The 24,356-nt window shown below is 53.8% G+C and overlaps 8 protein-coding genes and 1 non-coding gene across 9 annotated transcripts; 6 read left to right on the plus strand and 3 right to left on the minus strand.

Annotated features, from left to right (window-relative positions):
- Positions 1 to 381: 381 nt before the first annotated feature.
- Positions 382 to 3,225, plus strand: BO97DRAFT_475122 (Fe-containing alcohol dehydrogenase; the record flags this gene model as incomplete). Its single annotated transcript, XM_025700383.1, has 6 exons — positions 382 to 647; positions 1,097 to 1,109; positions 1,161 to 1,190; positions 1,648 to 2,069; positions 2,116 to 2,174; positions 2,219 to 3,225. 6 exons carry the CDS (start codon positions 382 to 384, stop codon positions 3,223 to 3,225), a joined length of 1,797 nt encoding a protein of 598 aa, XP_025555456.1.
- A 285-nt stretch (positions 3,226 to 3,510) lies between these two features.
- BO97DRAFT_361045 (Arabinanase/levansucrase/invertase) lies at positions 3,511 to 4,803 on the plus strand. Its single transcript, XM_025692390.1, has 2 exons — positions 3,511 to 4,316; positions 4,395 to 4,803. The coding sequence occupies exons 1-2, from the start codon at positions 3,580 to 3,582 to the stop codon at positions 4,687 to 4,689; spliced, it is 1,032 nt and encodes a 343-aa protein (XP_025555457.1). The 5' UTR covers positions 3,511 to 3,579; the 3' UTR covers positions 4,690 to 4,803.
- An 8-nt stretch (positions 4,804 to 4,811) lies between these two features.
- On the minus strand, positions 4,812 to 6,526 carry BO97DRAFT_402736 (uncharacterized protein). Its single transcript, XM_025694577.1, has 2 exons — positions 6,392 to 6,526; positions 4,812 to 6,288 (listed from the first exon to the last, which is right to left on the minus strand). Exons 1-2 carry the CDS (start codon positions 6,411 to 6,413, stop codon positions 4,847 to 4,849), a joined length of 1,464 nt encoding a protein of 487 aa, XP_025555458.1. The 5' UTR covers positions 6,414 to 6,526; the 3' UTR covers positions 4,812 to 4,846.
- Positions 6,527 to 8,385: 1,859 nt separating this feature from the next.
- Positions 8,386 to 9,747, minus strand: BO97DRAFT_440096 (uncharacterized protein). The gene is made up of 5 exons (XM_025698045.1): positions 9,667 to 9,747; positions 9,473 to 9,530; positions 9,055 to 9,399; positions 8,822 to 8,990; positions 8,386 to 8,750 (listed from the first exon to the last, which is right to left on the minus strand). Exons 2-5 carry the CDS (start codon positions 9,506 to 9,508, stop codon positions 8,461 to 8,463), a joined length of 840 nt encoding a protein of 279 aa, XP_025555459.1. The 5' UTR covers positions 9,509 to 9,530; positions 9,667 to 9,747; the 3' UTR covers positions 8,386 to 8,460.
- Positions 9,748 to 9,985: 238 nt separating this feature from the next.
- BO97DRAFT_361051 (HECT domain protein) lies at positions 9,986 to 14,458 on the minus strand. The gene is made up of 3 exons (XM_025692391.1): positions 14,049 to 14,458; positions 10,297 to 13,984; positions 9,986 to 10,242 (listed from the first exon to the last, which is right to left on the minus strand). Exons 1-3 carry the CDS (start codon positions 14,252 to 14,254, stop codon positions 10,120 to 10,122), a joined length of 4,017 nt encoding a protein of 1,338 aa, XP_025555460.1. The 5' UTR covers positions 14,255 to 14,458; the 3' UTR covers positions 9,986 to 10,119.
- A 332-nt stretch (positions 14,459 to 14,790) lies between these two features.
- Positions 14,791 to 16,676, plus strand: BO97DRAFT_382648 (putative C2H2 finger domain protein). Its single transcript, XM_025693313.1, has 3 exons — positions 14,791 to 15,099; positions 15,157 to 16,378; positions 16,431 to 16,676. Exons 1-3 carry the CDS (start codon positions 14,984 to 14,986, stop codon positions 16,446 to 16,448), a joined length of 1,356 nt encoding a protein of 451 aa, XP_025555461.1. The 5' UTR covers positions 14,791 to 14,983; the 3' UTR covers positions 16,449 to 16,676.
- Positions 16,677 to 18,338: 1,662 nt separating this feature from the next.
- On the plus strand, positions 18,339 to 21,126 carry BO97DRAFT_402740 (putative DUF21 and CBS domain protein (Mam3)). The gene is made up of 4 exons (XM_025694578.1): positions 18,339 to 18,721; positions 18,826 to 19,039; positions 19,105 to 19,774; positions 19,826 to 21,126. Exons 1-4 carry the CDS (start codon positions 18,476 to 18,478, stop codon positions 20,880 to 20,882), a joined length of 2,187 nt encoding a protein of 728 aa, XP_025555462.1. The 5' UTR covers positions 18,339 to 18,475; the 3' UTR covers positions 20,883 to 21,126.
- A 194-nt stretch (positions 21,127 to 21,320) lies between these two features.
- Positions 21,321 to 21,391, plus strand: BO97DRAFT_t46. Its single transcript has one exon. It is a non-coding gene; the product is annotated as a tRNA-Gly (tRNA).
- A 1,019-nt stretch (positions 21,392 to 22,410) lies between these two features.
- Positions 22,411 to 24,108, plus strand: BO97DRAFT_382654 (putative MFS transporter; the record flags this gene model as incomplete). Its single annotated transcript, XM_025693314.1, has 5 exons — positions 22,411 to 22,668; positions 22,754 to 22,768; positions 22,817 to 23,218; positions 23,274 to 23,621; positions 23,764 to 24,108. Exons 1-5 carry the CDS (start codon positions 22,477 to 22,479, stop codon positions 24,106 to 24,108), a joined length of 1,302 nt encoding a protein of 433 aa, XP_025555463.1. The 5' UTR covers positions 22,411 to 22,476.
- Between the last annotated feature and the right edge of the window lie 248 nt (positions 24,109 to 24,356).

Here is a 24,356-nt window from a genome sequence, read left to right on the forward strand (position 1 = left end):
CTGAGCTGCCTTTTCGCTATTGTCTCCGCTTCCGCCACCGCCTGCAAGCATTACTCGCGTACAGTACAGGAAGGTACATCCAGGAGCCCTGGCCCCGCCAAAGCGATTACTCCCTCTTCATAGAAAGATCGTGTAGATCTGAGTCTTATTAGTTCTCTTATAATTTGGAAGGTAAAGGAGTAGTACGTTGTTCAAGAAGCTATGCATAGGAGCCTAAGGTGTTATTCCATTCTATCTTGTTTACGATTCTTTGCACTTCCCAAGTGACAAGAGAACAAATGATAAAGGAGTAGTACTGGACTGACGATAACTGTGCTATCGTCAGCGGAGCGGTCTATTCCTCTCAACCCTACCATTCAGTCTCACTCTACTTCAACCACAATGCCTTCCTCCAGGCCACCACCACCCCCTCCCCCTCCACAACCATCCAGGCTCACCAGCAACACCAACAACAACACCAATACCAACAACCGCGCACCCCCTCCCACCGTCTCACCGGCCCCAAACACCCCCCACTACATCCTCTCCCTCCTAATCTACAACGGCCACCCCTTCAAAGACCACTGGGCTTTCTTCCTGCAGCCTCATCCCACCACCGCCTCGTCCCGCGGCACCAAGATCCACGCCACAGGCGACGTGCTGCACGGGTTCGTGTTCGAGGTGAAGCGGTTCCATGACGTTGAGCGGAGCCCGGATCGACCCGTCAGGCGCGTGGCGTTAGGGTGGATAGAGGCATCGCTTTGTGTTAGGGATAATGAATCCAGCCATGGTGGTTGGGAGGGGGTTGAGGAAGACAGGGATGGGGATGGAGATGGGGTCAAGGAATATACGCCTGCTTGTCGGTTTGAGCGGATAATGTATGGGGTGGAGGTGCCGCGGGGGAGTCTAAATCCTGTTTCTCGGGTTCAGGAGGGGAATGAGAATGATAACAATGGAGGTAGGATGGGGAGGTGGATGATGCAGCATAAGGATTGTCAGACTTGGGTGGTGGAGGTTGCGGAGGTGTTGGTTAGAGAGGGGGTTTTAGTTGAGGGTCGGGAGGGGGAGGTGCTGGCGTTTTTGAGGGGGTGGGTGCAGTGATCCATTTATGATATAGATCTTATAGCTTGGTAAGTGTAGGAATTCATTGACTTGAGTTTCATGTTGCTACTGCAATGTAGGTATCCCTGGTGGTGCTGGAGGGAATTGGGGTAAGCTCTTCCCGGATCTATGATGTACCTCGGCATTTCCTAATTGGGCGACGGGCTGTGGTTTGTGGAAGAGCTAGGGGATATTGGTGACAATGGTGGATGTGCTGCACTCATGTAGTTGGCAAAGAAAACAGACATATGATTTTAGTACTGGAAATGAATGCCTCTTGGTGACATCAGAGCCAGATTGAATTATTGCTGTGCCTGCAATTGGATTTGTTCCATACGTACCTAGGTAGCATGAGTACTCCAACTCGGCTTTCCTGCCGACCGCTTCCCCGCATTTCCGCCTCCACACCGTTCTCCCTCTCTCCTCGGCTTCATTCTTGTCCTCTTTCTTCCTCCACCATTCTCCTTCTTGTCCTTTCATATCGTACTACAGATAATACTTTTCTTCTGCTTCTAAGCTGATTGACTTCAATCCTCGAACAAAATCTGTCACTTTCAATCCTCCAAGATGGTCTCCGCCATCCGCGTCGCCCCGTCGGCCTCCACCCGCGCCCTCAACCTCCTGCGCACCGTCCAATACACTCACCCGCCCTCCTGTCCTTGCCATTCCAATCCTAATCACCACCACCACCACCATCGCACACCCAGTCTAGCCGATCATGTCCGTCGGCACATGGCTACTCCAACCGACCCCTCTCGCCAGAAGGAATATGCCTTTGAGATGGCGGCATCTAGCATCCGCTTCGGCCCGGGAGCCACGAAGGAGGTCGGCATGGACTTCGCCAACATGAAAGCAAAGCGGGTGTGCATAGTCACAGACAGCAATGTCGCTAAGCTGGATGCCATGAAACAAGCCGTCGAGGGTCTGTCCCGGGAAGGGATCGAATTTACTGTCTTCGACAAAGTGCGCGTGGAACCCAAGGATAGCTCGTAAGTGCCTCCACGTGTGTTCCGTTCGTTTCTAACAACGGTACAGAGTCAAGGAAGCGATCGCATTCGCCAAACCTTACAACCCCGATGCGTTTCTCGCCGTTGGTCCGTATTCCGCCCGATTGTCTCTCCCTTGCTAACCTACCTAGGCGGCGGTTCCGTCATCGACACCGCCAAACTGATGAACCTCTACACCGTCTTCCCCGAGGCCGACTTTCTCGACTTCGTCAACGCTCCACTCGGCAAGGGGTTGCCTGTCACCAAGGCCCTCCGGCCTTTGATTGCCGTACCGACGACCGCCGGTACAGGCTCCGAAACGACCGGCACAGCCATTTTCGACCTGGTCTCGAAGAAAGCCAAGACGGGCATCGCGCACCGCAACCTCAAACCGACTCTGGGGATCTGCGATCCGCTCAACACGCGAACCATGCCGTCGGCTGTCCACGCATCATCCGGTCTGGATGTGCTGTGCCATTCCCTCGAGTCATGGACGGCCATCCCGTACAACGAGCGCACCCCTCGCCCCACGAACCCGATCAACCGCCCGGCCTACCAGGGCGCCAACCCGATTTCGGATATCTTCTCGCTGCAAGCCCTCCGCAGCACGGTAAAGTACCTGCCTCGCGCCGTGAAGGACCCGGAAGATTTCGAGGCGCAGTCCCAAATGCTCTTGGCGGCCACGCTGGCGGGCGTAGGATTCGGCAACGCGGGCGTGCACCTGTGCCACGGGATGAGCTACCCCATTTCCAGTCAGAACCCGGGCTACAAGCACGCGGGGTACGATGTCGACTACGCGATTATCCCGCACGGCGTGTCCGTGGCGGTGACCGCGCCGGCGGTGTTCCGGTTCACGGCGGCTTCGAACCCGGACCGGCATCTGGCGGCTGCAGAGGTGTTCGGAGTGGACATCTCGAACGTGAAGCGGGAGAGTGCAGGCGAGGTGCTCGGGGAGGCTCTGACGGACTTTCTAGTCAAGCTGGGCGACCAGCCGCGGGGGTTGAAGGATCTGGGGTTCAAGCGCGGGGATATCGAGTCGTTGGTGGAGGGGACGTTGCCGCAGAAGCGCGTGTTGGACCTGGCGCCTAATTTGAACAGTGAACTGGAGGCGGAGAAGGCCGAGTTGCGGGGACTGTTGGAGGCGTCGATGGAGTATTAGCATGAGTGCACCTTGGAAGTCAATGCATCCCGGGCCGCAGGCCCCTATAGCACCTACCTTAGGTGACTTAGTAGCCATATACTAGCTGCATGCCTAGCATAGGTACCCCAGTCATCCCCGCATTCCATCACGTTGCAGATCATCCGACCAGTTCAGAATATGGGGTTAAATAGTGGCTGTCTGCCCGATTCCTCTTCCTTATTTATTCTCCCCAACCATTAACAATCCGAACCCCAACGCAACGCCAACATGCACCTACCCCTATCCCTCTCCCTTCCGTTCCTCCTCCTCCTCCTCCTCCCCAAAACCCAAGCAACCCACCAAACCCCCCTAGACACCCAACCCAACCCCGAAATGAAAACAGGCAACCCACTGAACTTCCCCAGTGATCCAAAATGGTACGCGGACCCAGAAGCGCACCTCTTCCACCACACAGGCGCCAACAAGACCCAAAACTACTGGATCTACCCGACCTACAGCGCGGCCTACGAATCGCAAACCTTCTTCGACGCCTTCAGCTCCCCCGATCTAGTAACGTGGACGAAGTACCCGCGCATCCTAGACATAACGCGCATTCCATGGTCAACGAACCGCGCGGCATGGGCGCCTTCCGTTGCAAGGCGGCGTGTCCAACCGCTCGCTAGCCAGAGTCCAGCTGCCCGTGCCAACTCTGCCAAGCCCAACCCAAATTCCCAGACCGAAGAAGAGGAAAGGGGAGAAGAATGGAAATACTACATGTACTTCTCAACCGGCGACGGAACAGGCATCGGGGTAGCGCAATCAAGCACGAACACGCCGAGCGGACCGTTCGAGGACGCGCTGGGTGAGCCGCTGGTCAACGGCACGGTGCTGGGCGCGGAGGCGATCGACGCGCAGATCTTCGTGGATAAAGACTCTGACACGGGCGAGGAGACCGGCCGCGTGTGGTTGTATTTCGGGGGTTGGGGCCATGCGGTTGTCGTTGAGGTTGATGCGGATAGTATGGTGGCGTTGAAAGGGGAGTTTGTGGAGATTACGCCGCCGGATTATGTCGAGGGGCCTTGGGTATTTAGACGCGGGGAGGTGTATTATTTTATGTATTCGGTTGGAGGGTGAGTTTCTTTTTTTTTCTCCTCTCTTCTCTTCTCGGGGAAAGGGAGGGGGGGATGTGTGCTAATTTGTGTGCGCAGATGGGGCGATAACTCCTATGGCGTCAGCTATGTCACCGGTTCGTCGCCTACGGGCCCGTTTACTTCCACCCCGACGAAGATCTTGCAGGGTGATGATCGCGTCGGGACTAGTACCGGTCATAATAGTGTGTTGACCGTCGGGGATGAGTATTATATTGTTTATCATCGGCGGTATCTGAATGATACGGAGCGCGATCATCGCGTTGTGTGCATTGATCGTATGGAGTTTGATGCGCTGGGGAATATTCTGCCGGTTAAAATTACGGTGGAGGGGGTTGATGCGCGGCCTTTGTGATGGTCCTGATGTGTCAGAGGCTTATGCTGTGGATAATTGGCTCCGTGGATAGATGCGCATCGGGCTTGAACGGTAGAAAGGCAGTGTATAGCTCAGTCAAATGCTGTAACACTTAAATGCATTCGTATCTCATATGCAGCTATGCAAGGGTATCATTTCAAAACATCGAACTCCGCTTCTTACCCAACTTCGTCTCGTCCGCCGACGACCGTCGTAATCGGAAGAAACTGCTCTTCTTCGGCTGCAAACTTGGTTTCGCCTGTTGCTGTTGCTGCTGTTGCTCCGGCGACAACGAAAAGCGCACCACCGACTGTCGCGGATCCGCCGCCCCGGGGGACTGGATGCGCGGCCGTCCACCCTGGTTCGGATAGGTATGATGCTGTTGAGGGTTCGCCGGCCGCAGCGGGAGACTCGGCGCCGGGGCCGGCGTAGCTGTCGTGCGCGGCGGAAGCGGCACGGCGGCCTGCATGCGCACGCGCTCCTCCTCCTGGCCGTAGATCTGCTGGAGGCGGAGCGTCTCGCGATCGATCTCGGCCTGGCGCTCTGCCTCGCGGCGTCGGCGCGCCTGTTCCTCCTCCTCCAGCAGCATCTGCGTGCGGCGCTCCTCCTCCTGCTTGCGCCAACTCTCAGTGGGGGATGTTTGCGATTGCGCTGGTCTCGACCGCGGCGGAGATTGCCTTATCGGTGATAAAGATGATGGCGACGACGGTGACGAAGAATTTGGGGCCCCGGACGGGATCGCCAGCCCTGAACTACTACCACCAGCTGGTCTCTGCTTCCCAGCATTCCCGCTGCCATTCCCGCCCCCATTGCCAGCACTGGAAACCGCACCACCGCCCACCTTCCCCACCCGAAACACCTCGCGCAAACCCTGCGACGCAAACCAAACATCTCGAATAGTAACAGCAGCCAACAACAACACGACCTCAAGCCCCTTAAAATCCTCCATCTCCACCCGGTACAAATTCGGCTCATAAAGCGTCAACTCCTTCAGCGCCTGGAACATCGCGACAGTGATATCCGGCTCCTTCGTCCTGGCCTTATTAGCCCTATGCTCGGGCAAATGCGTCGTCTTCCCGGACAGAAAACACGTCAGGTCCTTCGACAATTTACTTTCTCGGCGCCAGGCGAATTTAAGGCGCGGGGTGATTTCCGCCGAGGCCGGGTCGGCCTGCGTGCGATCCAGCGTCGAGGCCGACGGTTGCCGGAAGCTGTGTTGGGGCATTTCAAATTCCCAGGCTGCGGGCGAGTTCCAGGTTTTGGGCCGGTAGTGGACGAGTACGGTTTGGTCTGGGTTGTAGAGGTTGATGGTGAAGGTGGTTGGGAGGAGAGGGTCTGGGTCAGGTGCGTGGTCGGCGCCATTGGCGCGGATGGCTTCTGCGGAGAGTGTTGGCGTGGGCCATTGCGGGCGGATGAGGACTTCGCCGTAGAGGATTGAGGGGACGTGGGCGTCGTAGAGCGCTGCTGCGTATAGGTTCTTGTTCGTTGGGGTTGGGTCTGGGTGTCGGAGGGTGTAGGTTGGGTGCGGGTCGTTGCCGTGCTGGTAGAGGTGGATGGTGCTTTGGTGCGGCGTTTGGCGGGAGGGTTTGAGGTAGAATGCTGTTGCGGTCAGTTTTATGTGAATAATGGGTCTGGGAGTTGGAGAGGTCGAGTGTAGGCGTGTGTGTGTACACAAGGGAATGGAAAGATGGTGAAGACGCACTGGGAAGGCTTTCGTCAAGCATGATGGCAGCTACCAAGGTTCAGTGACCACTATCTAATCTCAGCAAAGATGCCAATGGGCAAGATGCCATTGGAGGAGTGTTTATAAGTTCATAAACGTGGTGAGCGGTAAGAGTCTGGATCTTTGTTCCCGGCGATGCCGTAGTCGATGAAGATGAAACGCGACGATCGGGAATTGCTGCCTCAGGCTTGCATGTGCACTGCCCCACCCGCTAAAAATAGCTTTTGTGTTTTATAGGTGTGGAAACCCATTCCTTCCTTCATACTTTCTCCGCTGTACTGTAGAGTGTAAGTACTGTAGATAGGCAGCAAGAATCCTGCCGAAAGGATCGTCTAGAGTGAAGGAAAAAAAAAAGACAAAACGCATCCGATCAGGCTCCGGCAAATAGGCACCATGATTTCTACACCTCCTTCCAGTCATGTTCCTGATTAATCTGCATGCCGATGGACCGTCCCGACCTATCGCTGTCGACAAGCCCGGGCTCAACCTAGAGCGGAGTCGTCGGTATAAGCCTTCTTACTACGTATACCAGGCAGATATGTACTGGCCTACGTAGTAGATATGGGATGGGTACATGGTATATCATGATGAGCGGTGGAGGATCGTGGCTTGGTTTGTTGTTGTTGTGCAGATCACTCAGCATACTGTCAATAGTCCCTCGGGTACTACGGCATAGTGACTAAATATTATCGGATACAGAACAATCACTGCATTCTAGGGCAACGTCATATCAATCAATATTGAAAGCACGCTGCATACTACCCAATAATCACCAGACACTGAAGATCGCGCGCATACTACCTGATCGACACAAAAAAGTTCAAGGATCGCACACATCTCAGTACGCGAGAAGTCACCAGCTGGTATAAGTCAAATCACGCGATTTGAACACGGCACTCAGACCGCGGGCTATGCTCAAGGCACATCGAAATTCTGAAGACTCGTCTTAGCTTCGCCTTGCAGCAAGGCTACTAGACCCCAGCACCGCGTTGAGGTGCGAGTCTATTCGCTGGGGACCTGGCATGTTAGCTTACGTACTGTGGAGGGGCTTACCTGAGTTGGTCGGTTCGTATGATGAGATCGGTCGAAAGGGAGGGTTCAGAGGGCTTGGAGGACGGAGGACGGAGGACGACGTTTGAAGGATGCAGGAAATCCGGGCAAGGTTATAGTTTGTATGGTCTCGACACCAGATATCCTGCTGTGGCGTGGAAGGGCGGAGGAAGAGGACGGCGGAGGAAGGGTTCGGAGTGAGGAGGAAGGAGGACGGAGGATGCAGAGTACCCTGGTGAGGATATAATTTGGTATCGTCTCACCATGGGTACTCTAGCGGTGGCGTTAGATCGACGGAGGGAGGACGGAGGGAGGTAGGGAGGAGGAAGGACGAGGCATGAGAGTATGAAAGCGCGGGTATAGTATAGTATGTAGACGCGCAGCTGGTCTCGACCTTTGATACTCTCGTGCCTCGGGGAAGTAAACAAACTCGGTTCTGCGCGTCAGCTGTGGGGGTCAGCAAGATTAGTTCTTTCCAAAACAAAACAGGGACTGAGTGTGCTAAGGGAATATAATAGAGACGTCTCGAGTCTGATCAAATCAGGCCTCGATATGACATCTCCACGATACACAAATAGGAAATCCGGGGGAAGGGGACGGAATCTGGGGAAAGAGGATGGGGATGGAGAGAGAAGAGAGGATGAGAAAGGAAAACATAGGGAGGGATTGGGATGTAAACAAAGCCAGTCACATTTGAATTCGAAATTGCTCCAGCGTGGGGCATCGTGTGTTACTGTAATCAGAGAGTTAGGGCCAGGGTTGCTCGACTCCTTATGAATTGCCTCACAGACAAAGACATTCATCAACCATCGGCCATCTTTACCCTTGATGGTTCTTTATACTAACAATGCCGTTGTTCAGCCATGATATCCAAAGAGAGCAGATGGACCAGGCAACAAAAGATTCTTTCAAGCTGTATTGTAGTCTTTCATGCATTATCTACTATATCGACGATCTTTGACAAACCTCTCCAAGAGTCAGCCCAACTACACTCCAACCTAAGCACGAACCCCATCTATCTCCTTTCCCTCCGGGACTTTAGCAGCCTCGCGCTCCGCCGTACTCAGCTGCAACCCCTGATTATCCCATCCCTGCGTGCCAATCTTATACAGACGCTTCTGCTGCTCGCGGTCCGGCATCGGACCCTTCTTCCCGCGTCGCTGCCGCGACTCCAGCGTCTCTACCAAAGTCGCATTATCCCCATCAATCTGATATCCCTCGAGGTCATCAGTGTGCACCTCTTCCGAGAATTGATAGGTCCGATACTCCGTGTTGGTCCAGCCAGTTCCTATAACCCAGGTTAACTATGATTCCTTCCTCGGATCCATCCCATCCTCCAAACAACAAGTCATCACCTACCCTGGAACTGACTACTGTCCTCCCAGTCCTCCGTAAAGTAATGCAAGAACCCGCCATGGGTGACCAGCACAATCTCCTGCTCGGGTCGGGCCTTCAACCACCGTCGCGCCGCACGAGCCCGCTCCTTGATCGCCTTGTTGGTGGGTGCGTACCGACCCGACATCTCATTCTGTTCCCCCAAGTTTGTCAATATATACGCGATGGTCAGGCAAGACAAAGCAGGTAGTAAATACCTTCACGTTCCAGCCCTCGTGCACCAGACTCAAGTCCACGGGGAGGTTCTTCTCTTCCATCTCCTTGCGCAAGACGGCCGGGTCACTGCCCGTGTCGCACGCCACATCGCTGGTCTCTTGCGCGTCGGGGAGCGCCACCACCTTCAGGTCCGGGCGGGCCTGGAAGACGGGCTCGAAACTTTGGAGCGCGGTGTAGATGGTGCGGCGGAGAGGGGAGGCTGTCACCAGGTCGATGTGTTGGTGGCGAGTGAAGGTGTCACGGAGGGTGCGGCATTGCTCATTGCCTAGGTCGGTGAGGAGGGGATCGTGGATGACGTGGTTGGCGGTGCAGAGGTTGTGGACGCCCTGCGGGGGGGAGGGGATTTGGTTAGTAAAGGGTTTGCCGGAGCGGAGGATGAGCTGTATGATGAATACACACCTGGGCGTGGCGGACGCAGTGGACGATGGGAGGCATGGTTGGTTTCTATGAATTGTATCTTCAATGTGAAAGAGTCAGCATCAGGATCAGAGCGGCGTGGGGTAGTTAGCGGGGCTGATAGTGAAGATGGATAAGGATGAGGAACCCCCTCTATCAAGGAGGCCGTTCGGGTGAGGTCATCGATAAGTACTGACCTATAATATATAAGGGATGGCTTCTAGAAGTCTATACTGGGTAGAAGTGTGAAGGCGACTCTAACAAGAGAAGAAAACGATTGAAGGAGGAGAGAGAAAGAAGATGGAGTGGAAGAAGACCTGATGGGATGGTGGAATGCCGAGAAAACTGACCCGGAAGTGGCGGCCAGGGGAGTTGGCGAATCACTGTTGCTGCCGCCCGCACACCCTTCAAGGTTCTCACTTCTCCTCATACTTTGTACTTGAACTCTACACTTCACTCTACCATTCTACCAACCCAACTGTGGCGAATTCTTGAACAACAGGAGTTCAATCCATTCCATTTTCTTTCCCATATTAACAATCCCTAGAAAGTCGCCCAAATGTTCACCCAACCATGCCTATGTATGACCCTTACGAATAAGTACCAAGTAGATAAGATAAAATTATACAGCCCAGGGTATGTATGTCCTCTCAAGCAACGCCAAATCCTCGTGCGTTTTCCAACGCTTTGCTCAGCTTCTCCTCTAAAACACTCCTCGATGAATATTCAGGTAGTAGCAGTCGTCCGAAACACGTCAGACTCGTGGGGAGACGCTGCAAGGAATTAGTACGGGACATGTAAATCTGGATCGAGAGGTTGAAACTTACAGCATCCCCAACTCCATTCTTTTGAATCACAAACATGATGCTCGCAATCCCATTGACCGGCACCCGGTCACTAGCCGTCACAAACTCCAGTAACTGTGCCCGTTTCTCGGCGGGATAGCGTCGCACTATATTCCAGAAGTCACGGATCACCCGGTGGCTGGCGCTGAACCCACCCTCATACCGTGCGTGTCGCTCCAGCTCCCGCACATCTATTGTCTGGATCCCTTCCACCACGGTCTTCAATGACTCAGCGGTGAAGATCGACAGTGCGGTCCGGTCCAAGCAGGTGTAAAAACCTTTGGCGAAGGCCTCGAACTGTGGCCGGATGGACTTGTCCGTCAACCAGAAAATGTAATCCTTCACGAACTGTCCGCGGTTCGCATTCGTCACGAGACAGGCTTCCTCTGCCGGCGGAGTCGGAGATTGGACCGGGGGCAGCGGATCGACTGATTTGGTGACATCCCGATACGAACCCGCCGTTTCCGCCGCCATCGACGAGGGGGGGCTCAGATTAACGTGATCCGTGTAATGATGGACCTCCGACCATGGTGGCGAATACCCGAGAGACCGAGTTCCATTTAAGGGTGGTCGAAGAGGCAGGAGTGGAATCGGCCACGGGGCGTCTTTATCAATCTTCTGCATGTCCACAGTCTCGACATTCCCAAACACTTCGTAGCTGAATTCGTAGGTCCGCAGGAATATGTCCCCGACATCACCCTCGTCCCACGTGAGTAGGCCCTCCAACCCCTTGGCCAAATCCGGCCAGCCATCCCGAATATGATCCAGCTGCTTGACCTTGAGCCCGAGCAGCTTTCGGTAAAACGCCGTGGGGAAGTTGATCGGAAGTGTGAGGCCATTGTACACGGCCAGGGACATCAGCAGCCCAAGAAGCTCGAATTTGTAGAGTGGCTCCAACGAGCACGGCTGAAACCACGAGATGCGGGTACGCCCATCCAACGTGAACATGCCGTATGCTGGATCCAGAGCCTCTGCCATCAAGACGCGGAAGAATTCCTGCTGGACTCCGCCGTGATCAAGACCTTCTTCGCCCTCATCCATGCCCATCTGCACTTTCAACGGGCGCATTAGCTCGCGCCTTTCGCGCCGCCAAAGCTGGTTGAGCGCGTCTGTGAGGACGCTGTCACGCCGGACGGTGAGAACGAGGTAAGTGGTCATCGAAGTCTTCATGCGTGCCAGGAGTCCGACATCATCTTGAATGTGAATAGGCCCAAAAGCAGTTTGTGTGACGTGCCTTGTCGTAGTCAACGCCGCTTCGTAGTATTTCGACATGACCGCATAATTCAATGCGCGAAAATAGATCACAAGCGCGGACGGCGGGAAAAGGAACGGATACGACAACAGATGCATTGTTTTGTTATTCGGTAACCTGCCGAGCCATTCCACTGGCATATCCAGCTGCTCCAATCTCTCGGAGAGAAAAGAAGTGTGAAAGTCCTCCGGCGCAAGTCCAAGGCGGTTCCTCTCCTTATACAACTTGGCTAGAATCTGCACAGCGCCACCGGCGGAACTGCTCTTGGGCATTTCGGGATTTCCATCCCATGCCCGCAGCAGCAGTGTCCGGAGCCACTCAGCGATGAACGAAGGTGCCCCTGGCTGGAGCGGCTGCTGCTGGTCGGGGCTATCAGACGACATGGCGTTGTATTCCTCGATGAGATTCCCCACGAGAAGATCCAGGGCGCTATCCTTGCGGTTTTTGGACGTATCTCGGGAGTATATCGGGCGCGCCTTTGAAATCTCATTGAACGCCAGGCGTGCCGTGAGACCCCGCACCAAGCGATCAACGAGTCGTAAAGCAAGCTCATGCTCAAACATGTCGGCGGTCTCGACCATCACTCTTGACCTAGGCACCGAGTGCTTTTGCATCTCCAAGCCAGACGCCACGCCTCCTGCAGCACGCATCTGGAGGATTGCGCGCCACGTAGGTGCATCGATCTTAGGGAGAGCGCTGGCTAGAGCGAACATGGTGACGGTGGCAACGTCGGCAGCATTGGCATCTGTAAGATGCTCCATGCCTACTGAGCTGGATCGACGGATGATAGGTGTAGGCACGGAAGCGGACGTGCTGGAATTGCACGATGAACGACGCGACCGTCTACCTGATATGGAAAGCTCGTGCGGAGGCACGAACAACGATTCCATCGCACTCCATAAACTATGAAATACAAGATCTCGGGGACATATACTGAGAAGTTTAGCAAAGGATGGTTGTAGCTGGCGCAGGTCGAGGTTGCAAGTTGAGTCGCTCTGATCCGACTCGGAAGGGTCAACTGTATCCTTTTGGAACGATTTGAGAATTTGTTTGGTGCTGCCCAAGGCGTAGAACACGCTCTGAGCAATGAAATTGTAAGCCTGACGCTGCCGTGGATTTGCGAACCGCCAATCTGAATCTTCGAAGCTACCGGTAGACTCTATACAAGCCAGCTCTTTGGACCACCGTTCCTTCTCATCCTCGGAGGAGGCTATCATCTGCGCCAATCCGTCTACCACCTCACTGTTGAGATGGCTCACCGATTGAACGGTTGCCGCTGATTGTCTCCGACTAAGGCTCCGACGCCTGGGCCTCCGCTCGGAAGGTGACTGAGCTTGCGAAGGAAGATACTCTTCAACAGACCTTACGGGTTCCAGAAAATCAACAAACTGGACGTTGTTCAAGCATTTGGCCCCGTCCCAAGAGACCCGCCGCTCTTTCTTCTCCTGCACAGGCATGTCAGCGCTGTCGTCGATATCCCCAGTCCTCCCCCGGTGCTTCTGAGGGCGGTGCCTCAGCGCGGGTGGTGAGGGTACATTGAGCATTTCATCATTATTCGCATGAGTATTCGCAGGGATCTTGCGCGCGGGTTTGAGCTCATGGTGGGCTTTTTCATCCAAGCTGGACCGCCCGCTTCGCCGCCATTGATCCATTTCCGTAAGCGTTATTGGCACCGTTAACTCTAACGCGGTATTTTGACTAGTACCAGTAGGGGTATGCGGTGTACCGCCAGAGAGTGCTGCATTTTGAGGTGTACGCTGCCGGCTCAGGCGCGGTCTTGTCCGTTCAGGATGTGACGGCGTTCGCTCGGGCTCGGACTTAGGGGGCTGAGACTCGGGTAGAGAATGGTACGGATCGATATCCGTGTCAAGTGTATTCGGGGAGCGCCGTAGCGGTAGCCACTCTATCATTCTTAACGATAGTGTATCAAAAAGGTTTTGTGTAAACGACTTCGGATCCTTCAATCTCTGGGCTGCGCCGGCTTGATCATTATCCGAAAGTGTCACTTGCTGTTCATGCGGTGGCAGCTCCTGAGGCGTGCCCTGCGCCGCGCTGTTGCCTGACTCAGGCAGCTTTGAACTACCCTGTAACCTTGATGAACCCGGTGGAACATCCTCTGCACCATTGCGATATCTCCTTATCGGGCCGGGCTCCTGTGCGGGCTCGATCGGCGTGCGAATTCGGCGTTTCGGTCGGCGATGCGTTTCGCGTGGATAGAGCTCGTATGGAACGCGAGGTGCGTTGCAACAGAGCCCTGCTTCGGCATTATCGACACTTGCTAAGTAGCAAGCCAACGTCCGGGCGCTCAATTCTGTATAACGACGGTATGGTCCCTCGGTAATTCGTCTCCGACAGCTTGCGCAGGTTGGGGTCTGACAGCCAGGATCTTGGCAGCCGTATAGAAGCTGGTTTTTATATCTTCGAATTCCGTCAGCTGCTGTCAGGTGGTTCAGTGAGTGGGATACCGTTCGGCCTGACTCACCTGCGCACAAGAAGGTTGAATTGGCGCCGTCGCTCATCGCGATACCAGAGCAAGACCTGGGCAGGGTCGGAAACGTCGACTGTATTTAGAACAACAACCTCTGGCGCGTTTGGGGGGAGTTTGGATCGGTGGAAATGAGATCGGTCGGAACCAGCACCACGCGCGGCGTCATATGAGCTCGCGGAAGCTCCGCGGAGCCTCGTCATCTTTACAACCCGAGGAGCATGCCGCGGCTACCCAACAAGAATAGTGGCGAGAGAAGAGCGTTGCTTCTGGACAATGTATTTCCGTAGTTGTATCGCGAAGTATCCTGAGTGGCAAGAGGCCGCAAAGCCAGTGTGGCCGATCTCAAGATTGGGGGTTGTAGGAGGGGAGGCCCGGGGGTATGGGAGATGCACGGAGACAGGCAGATGATGGCCATCACTTTGGCTTGCACTGCTCCCCGGCATGGCCTCAGGCTACTAGTAGTGCCAAGAGCCGCCTCGAAATAGGACGAGCTGAGTCAGTCAGTTGAGTGGCACCAGATACGCTAAGCCTAAATCAGACACAAGCACGTGCCTGGGCGTCATTCGGGCTAAAAGCGGCAAGACGAGGATTTTCAGGCATGCAAAAGTCGGACGGACTATCGGCGTTGATTATCAATACTTTCCGAGGGGGCAAATATCTCAACACCACTTGGTTGTCGCTCACACCACCTTCTTTGTGATAACCACCAGTTCAACTGAATTCTTCTATTCGGCCGCATTTGAAGCTTTGTAGTCTATTTCACTGAGCTGCTGTCTTCAGTTGCTCGCTGCGGTTCCATTGAGTCGAAAAAATATATACCCCGCTTTGATAACGCCCACAACCGCCTAACGACTTTTTTATCCGTCTTCCACGACCTCTCTATTCTTCGTGATACCCATTCTGCTGAGCGCCCTTTTCACACCAACAAAATGGCGACCCTCGATCCTAATGTCCCCGTTTCCTCCCTGCCTTACACCTGCAACACTTGCCTAGTTGCTTTCCGCAGCAGCGATGCGCAGCGGGACCACATGCGCAGAGACTGGCAGTAAGTTTGAACTCATGCTGCGTTCACTTGATCCTCGCGACTGACGCGCAATCCCAGCTTGTATAACATGAAGCGTCGGATTGCATCTCTCCCTCCCGTGGCCCAGGAAACTTTCAACGAGAAAGTCCTTGCCGCCAAAGCAACTACCACTGCCGCCGCCGCCAAGGCCGCCTTCGAAACGACTTGCGTTGCCTGCCAGAAGACCTTCTACAGCGAGAACTCATATCAGAACCATGTCAAGAGCTCAAAGCACAAGGCTCGGGAAGCACGTATGAAGCGGGATCATGCCGACGACGCATCGTCGGTCATGAGCTCCACCTTCTCGCTGGGTGAGCCTATCAACAAGCCCCAGCGTGTCGGAGAGGCAGAGGTTGCCAAAGTGGCCGACACTCTCAAGGAGGCCACTATTCAGGAAGAAAACGAGGAGGCTGAAGATGAAGAGATGTCCGATGATTCTTTCTCGTCGGCTCGTTGCCTGTTCTGCCCTAACCAGGCAGCGGATGTCCAGGAGAACACGGAGCACATGCTGAAAATTCACGGCATGTTTATTCCGGAGAAGGAATACTTGGTTGATCTGGAGGGCCTTCTCCATTACCTCTACCGCAAGATCAACGAGAACAGTGAATGTACCTATTGTCATGTGATCAAGAACAGCCCCGCCGCCATTCGCACCCACATGAAGGACAAGGGTCACTGCATGATTGCTTTCGAGTCCGAGGATGAGCAGATCGAGATCGGACAATACTACGACTTCCGCAGCACCTACTCGGATGATGAGGGCGATTGGGAGTCCACGACTAGCGAGACGCCTGAAGAAGGTGGTGTCAAGATCGAAGGCGAAGACGAGGGCTGGGAGACTGAGACCTCTGCATCATCGATTGATGAAGATGAGATGGACAATCGCAAGAGTGCACCCGTGGTCTACGCTACTGAATACGAACTGCACCTTCCTTCAGGACGAAGCGTCGGTCACCGCTCCCTCGCCAAGTACTATCGCCAGAACCTACACAACTACCCCTCTGCGGATGAGCGTGCGGCCCGGCAGCTCGCCATCGAGAACGGTGAAGCCATGGATGTGGATGAGAAGCCCCGCGGCCGTAACCTCAACCGAGCTCTTATCACTCGTGCCAACGGCGGTACGGGCATGATCGGTGTTTCGGACACCCAGAAGCGCCTGGTGGTGGAAAGCGAGCGCAAGGAACGCACTCGGGCTATCCGACAAGAAATGCGCTACACCGCTCGGGTGAATCGCGCAAGCAACAACCAGAAACACTTCCGCGTATGTCCTCTACTCAACGATATCAGTGCCCACGCTAACACAATGTCTATAGGATCCTCTCCTGCAATAAACTCATGCGCACGTTCTATCTGCATCTCTTGATGAGTACATGACTTGGTTGAGGTTGTCTGGTTTTTCGCTGCCTCTTGGGTTTCTGCGCCATGTTCCGAGCATTTCGTATTGGAGTTGTGGTAGGGTACATATTTGTACATACTTTCGTATGACAAAAGTTTCGAATATATTATCACAGAGATCTATATAACTGATTGGTCGTCTGATTGCTATCCGTCGGCACTCCTGGTCACTCAACCACAAATCAAGTGGCAGGGACTCACCCCGCTCCTCAGCTCGTGAGGATGGTGTATGTGTAACCGAGAACCCGATGAATTCTCCATCCAGCACAGAACCTAGTCAAGATCAGTGTCGGGTTGTGTGGGTCGCAGCCACTGTGAGACTCAGAGACCGAGACGAGCCTGCTGACCTTGCTCAAGATGTGTCATAGAAGAGAAGAGAACAGGAATGAATAATGGGCTTGCGATTTCCACACTATTTTCGCATACGGGCTCGCTAAACTGGTGTCTTCGGTGTAGACTCGGGACTGTAGCGCATAGCTTAGAATGGAATGGGGGCACGTGTCTAGCGAAGCACATTTGCTCGACGATGCTCGGACTGGTATAGATCAGACTGCTTCTAAGTTAGCGTTGCCCGGAGCTGGGGCCTGGACTCTGGAGCAGTGGAGACTGGAGAGACAGGGACTGAGACTAAGTTATGATGAGTGAGCTATAGCCCTAATGAGAAAAGTGGCTCATGCGTCTTGAGTTCGGCCGAGCGTCTCTTTACTCTTTCCGACGCTGGTTCATTGGACGAGATGCACAAGATATCGAGTTCGTTGAATCTTGAAGATCGTAGTCAGGTACAATCTTCGACACCTTAGATGCCGATCAAGGTTCTCGGGAGACTTCCAGAAGGACAGCAGGATTTTAGGTTGGTATCAGCCGACTGCGAGATCAGTATATGAAGTCTCACTTCGTCTTTGACGGCGTTGATTATGGATCCCTCGACTGAGAACTGGTACCCCACACCCAAGAAAGTACAGGGACACGTGCTCTCATACTGTTCTCGGCTAGGTCAATGCCTTCCCAACGAGAAATGAAGCTATTCCGATGCAGGCCAATAATGAGAGGAAGTCACGAGCAGATTTTGCACTTCATTCCCCACACAATCGCATACTATCTCGGATTGACTAAAAGGGGTCACTAAAAAGGCCGCGGGTTCGTATTCATACAACAATACCTATCTGGTTTAGTGAGTCGTCTTATGTGCAGGATGTTATATAGCCAACTCATCTCTGCCTCGCAAACTCGCAATCAGCTGTCAGAGGCACGGGCCAGTCGCTGAGTCAGTTCAGCATCGCTGGCGTTTGATTGGCAAAAAAGGGGGGGGTATAATTTCGTAGCATCTTAACCCGGATCTTTCCTTGAGCATCGGAACCGTAACGAGGTGCGACCGACCGGGAGCGGAGATAACTTTAGATACCTCAGGTATCAAGGTATCAGCTTTTCCGCCGCCTGGCTAGACCTTGAAGGTAAGTAAGGTTAATTACTTTCTTTCTTTCTTTCCAGAATTCAATTCTTCCCGTTAAACAACAATCAACTTCTAACTTCAACTTCAACTTCTTGTTACGTCGGATTTCTCCTGAGGTTTCATAAGTAGAACCCTTTCCCAACCACCCCCCCCCTGAGACCTCTCTGATACTCCTGAACGAGATTCGTAGACCATATTAATAGGAGACGATTCCCTGCCGCCCGCCTCAAGGCTATTTTCCCTATTTCCCGACTGGGGCCGACGTCACTCTATCCACCACGGCACTGACCCGATCGCACGCCGCGCCCTTCTTAGCCCGGCCACTAAGGCAACTTGAACTTTCTCTCTTTCTGCATCCCCTCCCACCTTTCCCCCCCAAATTCATTCCAAAATCGCCTCTGCCGCTTAGCCTTGGGAAATAAATATGTCCCTGCTGTAGCCCTTCGGGCCCCCTCCCCCCCTCCTTTTTCCTTTTTTCTTGAGATTCTTTCCTTCTCATCTGTCCCATCGGTGATGGCGATATCCCCATCCACCCGCATCTTGGCCGCCCGGCCTCTCGTCCTTGGTCTTGCCAAGCTGTTGACTCTCGCCTGTGTGAACCTACCCGTCATCTCCGCCGCTCCCACCTATGTCATTCATTCTGGAGTCGATCCCAAACCCCCCAGTGACCCCAGTCTATGGCTCTATCTCGGAGTCGCTGCTGCTCTGGTCCTGTGTGGCGGTGCATTTGCTGGTCTGACGATAGCTTTGATGGGCCAGGTACCTATTCCTCTCTTTCCTTTTCTAGCCTGACCGTCCCATGGCCATTCGACAACTTCCGAAGAGCTAATCTTTGAGCAACGCACTCGCGCGGGAAATTCTAGGATGAGGTCTATCTACAAGTCATTCAAACCTCCGGTGAGGAGGGCGAACGCAAGAATGCCGCGAGCGTCTTGAAATTATTGCAGCGGGGAAAGCATTGGGTGCTGGTGACCCTCCTGCTCAGCAACGTGATCACCAACGAAACTCTGCCCATTGTGCTCGATCGGTCACTGGGAGGTGGCTGGCCGGCAGTGCTCGGCAGTACAGTCCTGATTGGTACGGGCAAATCCCTCTTCCTTGGCGCGAGAGGCCCTTGCTTATCGTCCGCCTGATGTGTTTAGTGATCTTCGGCGAAATCGTGCCTCAATCCATCTGCGTCCGGTACGGGTTACCTATCGGCGCTTGGATGGCCCCCTGCGTCTTGGCACTTATGTACATCATGTCGCCCGTGGCCTACCCCGTTGCGAAACTGCTCGACAAATTGCTGGGAGAAGACCATGGAACCATTTACAAGAAAGCGGGCCTCAAAACCTTGGTTACGCTGCATAAGACCCTGGGTGAGGCTGGGGAGCAGCTCAACTCGGATGAGGTGACGATCATTAGCGCCGTCCTGGACCTCAAGGACAAATCGGTCGGCAGCATCATGACCCCCATGGAAGACGTCTTCACCATGTCCGCCGATACCATTCTTGATGAGGAAACGATGGACCTTATCCTGTCCCAGGGATATTCCCGCATTCCGATCCATGCGCCCGATAACTCCATGAACTTTGTCGGGATGTTGTTGGTGAAGATGCTCATCACATACGATCCTGAAGACTGCAAACGGGTTAGGGATTTCGCTCTGGCAACCCTTCCCGAGACGCGCCCGGAGACGAGCTGTCTGGATATTGTCAACTTCTTTCAAGAAGGCAAGTCCCATATGGTCCTCGTGTCGGAGTACCCGGGTGAGGATCGCGGCGCCCTGGGTGTGGTTACCCTGGAAGATGTGATTGAGGAATTGATCGGAGAGTATGCAACACACCTCACCCTGAAAGGCGAGCAGAGCTAATAATAGTTTAGGGAGATCATTGATGAATCCGATGTCTTCGTTGATGTCCACAAAGCGATCCGTCGTATGGCCCCAGCCCCCAAGTCCCGAGTCCCGAAAGGCCGGATTGTGGAAGAGCCCCCGATGCTTCCGGCGGAGTCCACTGGGCCGCTGATCGACGTCGAAGGCGAGTCCACCGCAACTCCTACGCCCAACGGTGGCCCGAAAGAGAATCGCCGAAGCTCCGTTGAAGCTCCCTTGCCTCGTTTCCAGTTCCGCAGACCCCACTCAGACAAGAAGTCAGAGTCCACTGATGGCTTGGTGACACAACGCGGTGCAACGGACGAAATTCGCGAGCATTTGAAGCATCTCGGCCCTTCGAATCTTGCCAGTCGGCCTCGCCAGACCAGATACCAGAGTGTGAAGATCAAGCGGAGTGCGTCTCCCTCGCGATCTGGCCATACCGATCTGGAATATAGCCAGAGCGCGGATGGCTTGCTCCGAAGCACGGACCCGGGCTTGCAAGGCGGCATCGGAGCCGGACTAGTGCAAAGCGGAATGGACGCACGAGACGGTGTGTATGCCGTGCGTGCAGGCTACGGCACCTTGAGTCACGGCCGTTCCCTGTCTGACACCGCTCGGATGACCGACGGGCCTGCGCTTTCCATACCGGAAGCAGTCCACGAGGAACAGGATGATAACACCCGCCCCAGCACCCGTAGACAGCAGAGCAACAGCCGTTCGAATAGCCTCCTATCGTCCGACTCCGAGCTCTCCGACCGTCTCCGACCCGGCTGCTACCGACACAAGGGCCCCGCACGCAGTGGTAGCATCACCGAGCAGGTGGTAGACGTCAACGGCATCCGCAAAGTAGTCCTTCACACCACCAGCACCAGCTCCTCCGAGGTTGACACACCTAATGCTAGCGCTCAGCCCCAGTTCCCGGTTCGCCAGAATGGTGATATGGTCAACCTTGGCAACGCCGATGCAAGCGGTTCGAAGAAGAAACGACGTCGCAAGAGACGCGGACACGGCTCCAAGAGTGGTGATTTGCAATCCGAAAATGCGCCTCTTCTCGCGCAAGAATAATTACCCCGCACTGTATGTGCTTGAAGCGGACTCTGCTGGACAGAGCGATGGATGATGCAGTATATCTATTTGACCGGCCTCAGGTGATTTCTGTAAGAATGTTCGGTTGGCAGTATAGATAGCACTCCGGTTTCCAAGGGAAATATGGAGGAAACATATTTTCAATCTGTGAGATAGTGGTTCGAAGTTGATGAAAAAACACTGGGTTAGAGTCGGCCGGTTATTGTAAGAGTGAATGGAATCTACATATCTACATTGTTGACTGTTAAAGGAGAGTGGTGCATGACAAGAACACAGGTACAGCTCAGGTACAAAACTCTGTATGACTACGGAGTAGCCATACAAAGTTATCGGTAGGCTACATCGAGTATTTTTCCACGGCCATTAGCACATACTTGCGTACATATTTACAAAAGTAACAGCATATCATATTGAGTAGCATCATTGGTCTAGTGGTAGAATTCATCGTTGCCATCGATGAGGCCCGTGTTCGATTCACGGATGATGCAATACAATTCATCTTTTTGTTTTTGGGCCTCTCCATCTAGTCTCAATACGTCATCGCTACTCAACATCCGAAACATCATCATGCAAGACATCTATTGCTCCTTCAAGAATATGCTATGTTGTGTGGTCGGCATAGTGACATTGCTCGTTTAAAGTTACTGCCAAGTGCATGCGAACGCCTCCTCGAAAATCTTCTTGAATACGTCAAGTGTCCCACTAGCAGCGATTGCATATATATATCGGTGCAGGCCCAATCGGATGAAGACTCTATAACCGAGTTGAACACAATCATTCCTTCATCAATTGGAAAGCAAACCGCATGTTGTTACTGTGCTAGACAGCGCCACCGTCCAATCCGGAGGTGCGACCGGCAACACGAAGAGCCTGTCGTGTAACCGACCAGGGGATGTCAAACCACAGAAAATTTTTAAGTTGACGCAAGGGGTTTGTTCCTCCCAATCTGACAAGGTTAACCTACTTGTACTGACACTGGGGGTAATATAAAGTTAAGAATCCATGCCCCGGGAATGTGCTGGATACGGGTGCAGTGTCGTCATGCCAGAGACAAAATCAACCTTTAGTGATGGAAATTGGGGTTCTTAGGGGATAAGATCGTTTGCATTGCTCTCGTTCTGATTTGACTGTCTTCGGTCCTGATTGATCGAATTGTGTCGATGCGGTATAGAGGCAAGAGAGCGAGGACTCAAGATCCGTCCATTGGCAGGGTGACCGCCAAGTATACACATAGTGGGGATGGCCTCATGGAAGCCGGCAAGACCGTGGGGAATCGGGGGCGTCAGGGACTCAATTCTCCCGTGCAAAGCAGCCCGAAGTGGTAACTTAGCCAGCACAGGGACCCAGAATAAGATGTTCAGTCTCCACCGCAGGTCATCATCAAGCATAGTAAGAGTAAGTTCCGAGTCGGACTCATCATTTCCACAACTTGGCAGCCTTGGCAGACGAAGCGACCCCAATTATATAGCCTGGAGGGAGCACTTCCGTGATCTCTTCCTTCGGCTGGGGTCAAAACGCACCTTCTGGCAACCCAAATAGCCTTAGGACATTGCCACAGCGCACAATCGCCAATATGGCCGTGTCAGAGGAGCCAATTCCCCTCAGCAACTCGAACCAGGCCAGTCCTCTCGACCTCATGGAAGAGGAGCCGGTGCAGGTCTTTCATGAGACCGAGCGGTGGAATTACCCTAGCTCCAATACCTTCAAGACTATCGCTACCTTCTGGGCTTTCTTTGTTATGGGCATGAATGATGCCGCTTATGGGGTGAGTTTGCGCCGATTTCTATTAGTTTGGAAATATTAGTACATATGTCTTGACTAAATGTGATCGATTGGACTAATTGTTATAGCCTCTAATCCCATATGTAAGCCTCCCACCAGCCTAAACTGTAACATCTACTGAAAAATTGCAGCTTGAATCATATTATCATCTATCGTACACGGTGGTGTCTCTCGTCTTCTTCTCACCGTTAGTCGGCTACACGGCAGCTGCGTTTCTGAACAGCCGCATTCACAGCAGATTTGGTCGCCGGGGTGTGGCCTTATTGTCGCCCAGCTGCCATGTGATTGCATATATCATCAATTGCCTCCACCCTCCTTACCCCGTCCTGGTGGTCTCATTTATCTTTGCAGGGTTCGGAAATGGACTAGGCGACGCCTCGTGGAATGCCTGGATAGGAAATCTGACCAATTCCAACCAGCTTCTGGGACTCCTCCACGGCTTCTACGGTGTCGGGGGTGTGATCAGCCCTTTAATCGCCACGTCGTTGATCACGAAAGCCCATCTCGAATGGTACTACTACTATTATATCCTGGTAAGACGTCCGATCCTCCCGAGTGGACGGTTGAAACTGACCTGTCTCTCTACAGATCCCCTGCGCGGCCACTGAACTGGTCTTCTGTCTCATCACGTTCTGGGATTCCTCGGCAGAGAAGACGCAAGACTCGCAGGCACAAGAGGAGAAGGCAGGACTTCGCGAAGTGCTCTTTTCCAAGTCCTACGCGCGTGTTACCTGGATTTGCGCTATCTTCCTGCTGGGCTATGTCGGGATCGAAGTGGCCCTAGGCGGTTGGATCGTGGATTACATGATACAAGTCCGGCATGGTGCTTCCTTCGCCAGTGGTATGACGGCAACCGGATTCTGGCTCGGAATCACCCTCGGACGCGTGGCGTTGGGATTCGTGACTCCTCTCATTGGCGAGAAGCTGGCAATCATTGTATGTTCTCCGGCTTTATCGCACCCCTTGATCCAGAAATATCCCCTTTGATATCGGGCTTTGCGGGTTCCAGCTCTCCGCCTCTTCGCCTGTTTTATATACCCTCTGCACGATCTTATCCACTGACTCGTGCATCCGACAGGTCTACTCCTGCTGTGCCATCGCCGCTGGCCTCGTCCTTTGGCTGGTCCCGGACTTCTATGCCTCCGCTGTGGCCGTCTCATTGCAGGGCTTCTTCCTGGGCCCGTTTTTCCCTGCTGCGGTCGTGGTCGCGACCAAGCTCCTCCCCCGCCATCTCCACGTCAGCGCCATCGGGTTTGCTGCTGCCTTCGGCGGTGGCGGCGCTGCTATCCTGCCATTCGCGGTGGGTGCCATTGCGCAGGCGCGCGGAGTCAAGGTGCTGCAGCCGTTCATCATCGGGCTCTCGGGCGGAATTCTGTTGCTGTGGTTGGGACTACCCCGGATGCCGAAGAAGAATCAGGCTTGAGGAGGGCGTTCGCGCACGTGTGCTCCACTAGGGAGATTTGACATTGCATATATTCGACTCAGTCAGCTGTTAGATGGGGAAATGGATTATTGGTCTGGTCGTATGGACGGGAAGTGTGATACTGTGGCAGAGCTGCTGAGTGTATATATGTGTATGGACTGGCAATGCTTAGCAATTCAAGAGTCTGGTTTCGAGATATCAATATCGTACTACGGTCTCCTTCCTAAATGCTTTGAGTGTGGATTTCT

This window comes from Aspergillus homomorphus (assembly GCF_003184865.1).
Source record: "Aspergillus homomorphus CBS 101889 unplaced genomic scaffold BO97scaffold_3, whole genome shotgun sequence".
NCBI classification, from domain to species: Eukaryota; Fungi; Ascomycota; class Eurotiomycetes; order Eurotiales; family Aspergillaceae; genus Aspergillus; species Aspergillus homomorphus.

Excerpts from the sequence above, each read along its gene's own strand:
- BO97DRAFT_402740 (XM_025694578.1), top strand. The coding sequence starts at position 18,476 with ATGGCGATATCCCCATCCACCCGCATCTTGGCCGCCCGGCCTCTCGTC. Across the intron at positions 18,722-18,825 it reads CGATAGCTTTGATGGGCCAG|GATGAGGTCTATCTACAAGT; the intron begins GTACCTATTCCT and ends GGGAAATTCTAG. Across the intron at positions 19,040-19,104 it reads CGGCAGTACAGTCCTGATTG|TGATCTTCGGCGAAATCGTG; the intron begins GTACGGGCAAAT and ends TGATGTGTTTAG.
- BO97DRAFT_440096 (XM_025698045.1), bottom strand. The coding sequence starts at position 9,508 with ATGCCTCCCATCGTCCACTGCGTCCGCCACGCCCAG. Across the intron at positions 8,991-9,054 it reads ACGAGGGCTGGAACGTGAAG|AATGAGATGTCGGGTCGGTA; the intron begins GTATTTACTACC and ends TTGGGGGAACAG. Across the intron at positions 8,751-8,821 it reads GGACAGTAGTCAGTTCCAGG|GAACTGGCTGGACCAACACG; the intron begins GTAGGTGATGAC and ends CCTGGGTTATAG.
- BO97DRAFT_361051 (XM_025692391.1), bottom strand. The coding sequence starts at position 14,254 with ATGACGAGGCTCCGCGGAGCTTCCGCGAGCTCATATGACGCCGCGCGT. Across the intron at positions 13,985-14,048 it reads TTCAACCTTCTTGTGCGCAG|ATATAAAAACCAGCTTCTAT; the intron begins GTGAGTCAGGCC and ends CGGAATTCGAAG. Across the intron at positions 10,243-10,296 it reads AGAATGGAGTTGGGGATGCT|CGTCTCCCCACGAGTCTGAC; the intron begins GTAAGTTTCAAC and ends AATTCCTTGCAG.
- BO97DRAFT_361045 (XM_025692390.1), top strand. The coding sequence starts at position 3,580 with ATGAAAACAGGCAACCCACTGAACTTCCCCAGTGATCCAAAATGGTAC. Across the intron at positions 4,317-4,394 it reads TTTATGTATTCGGTTGGAGG|ATGGGGCGATAACTCCTATG; the intron begins GTGAGTTTCTTT and ends TTGTGTGCGCAG.
- BO97DRAFT_382648 (XM_025693313.1), top strand. The coding sequence starts at position 14,984 with ATGGCGACCCTCGATCCTAATGTCCCCGTTTCCTCCCTGCCTTACACC. Across the intron at positions 15,100-15,156 it reads CACATGCGCAGAGACTGGCA|CTTGTATAACATGAAGCGTC; the intron begins GTAAGTTTGAAC and ends GCGCAATCCCAG.
- BO97DRAFT_402736 (XM_025694577.1), bottom strand. The coding sequence starts at position 6,413 with ATGCTTGACGAAAGCCTTCCCA. Across the intron at positions 6,289-6,391 it reads GCTTGACGAAAGCCTTCCCA|CATTCTACCTCAAACCCTCC; the intron begins GTGCGTCTTCAC and ends TGACCGCAACAG.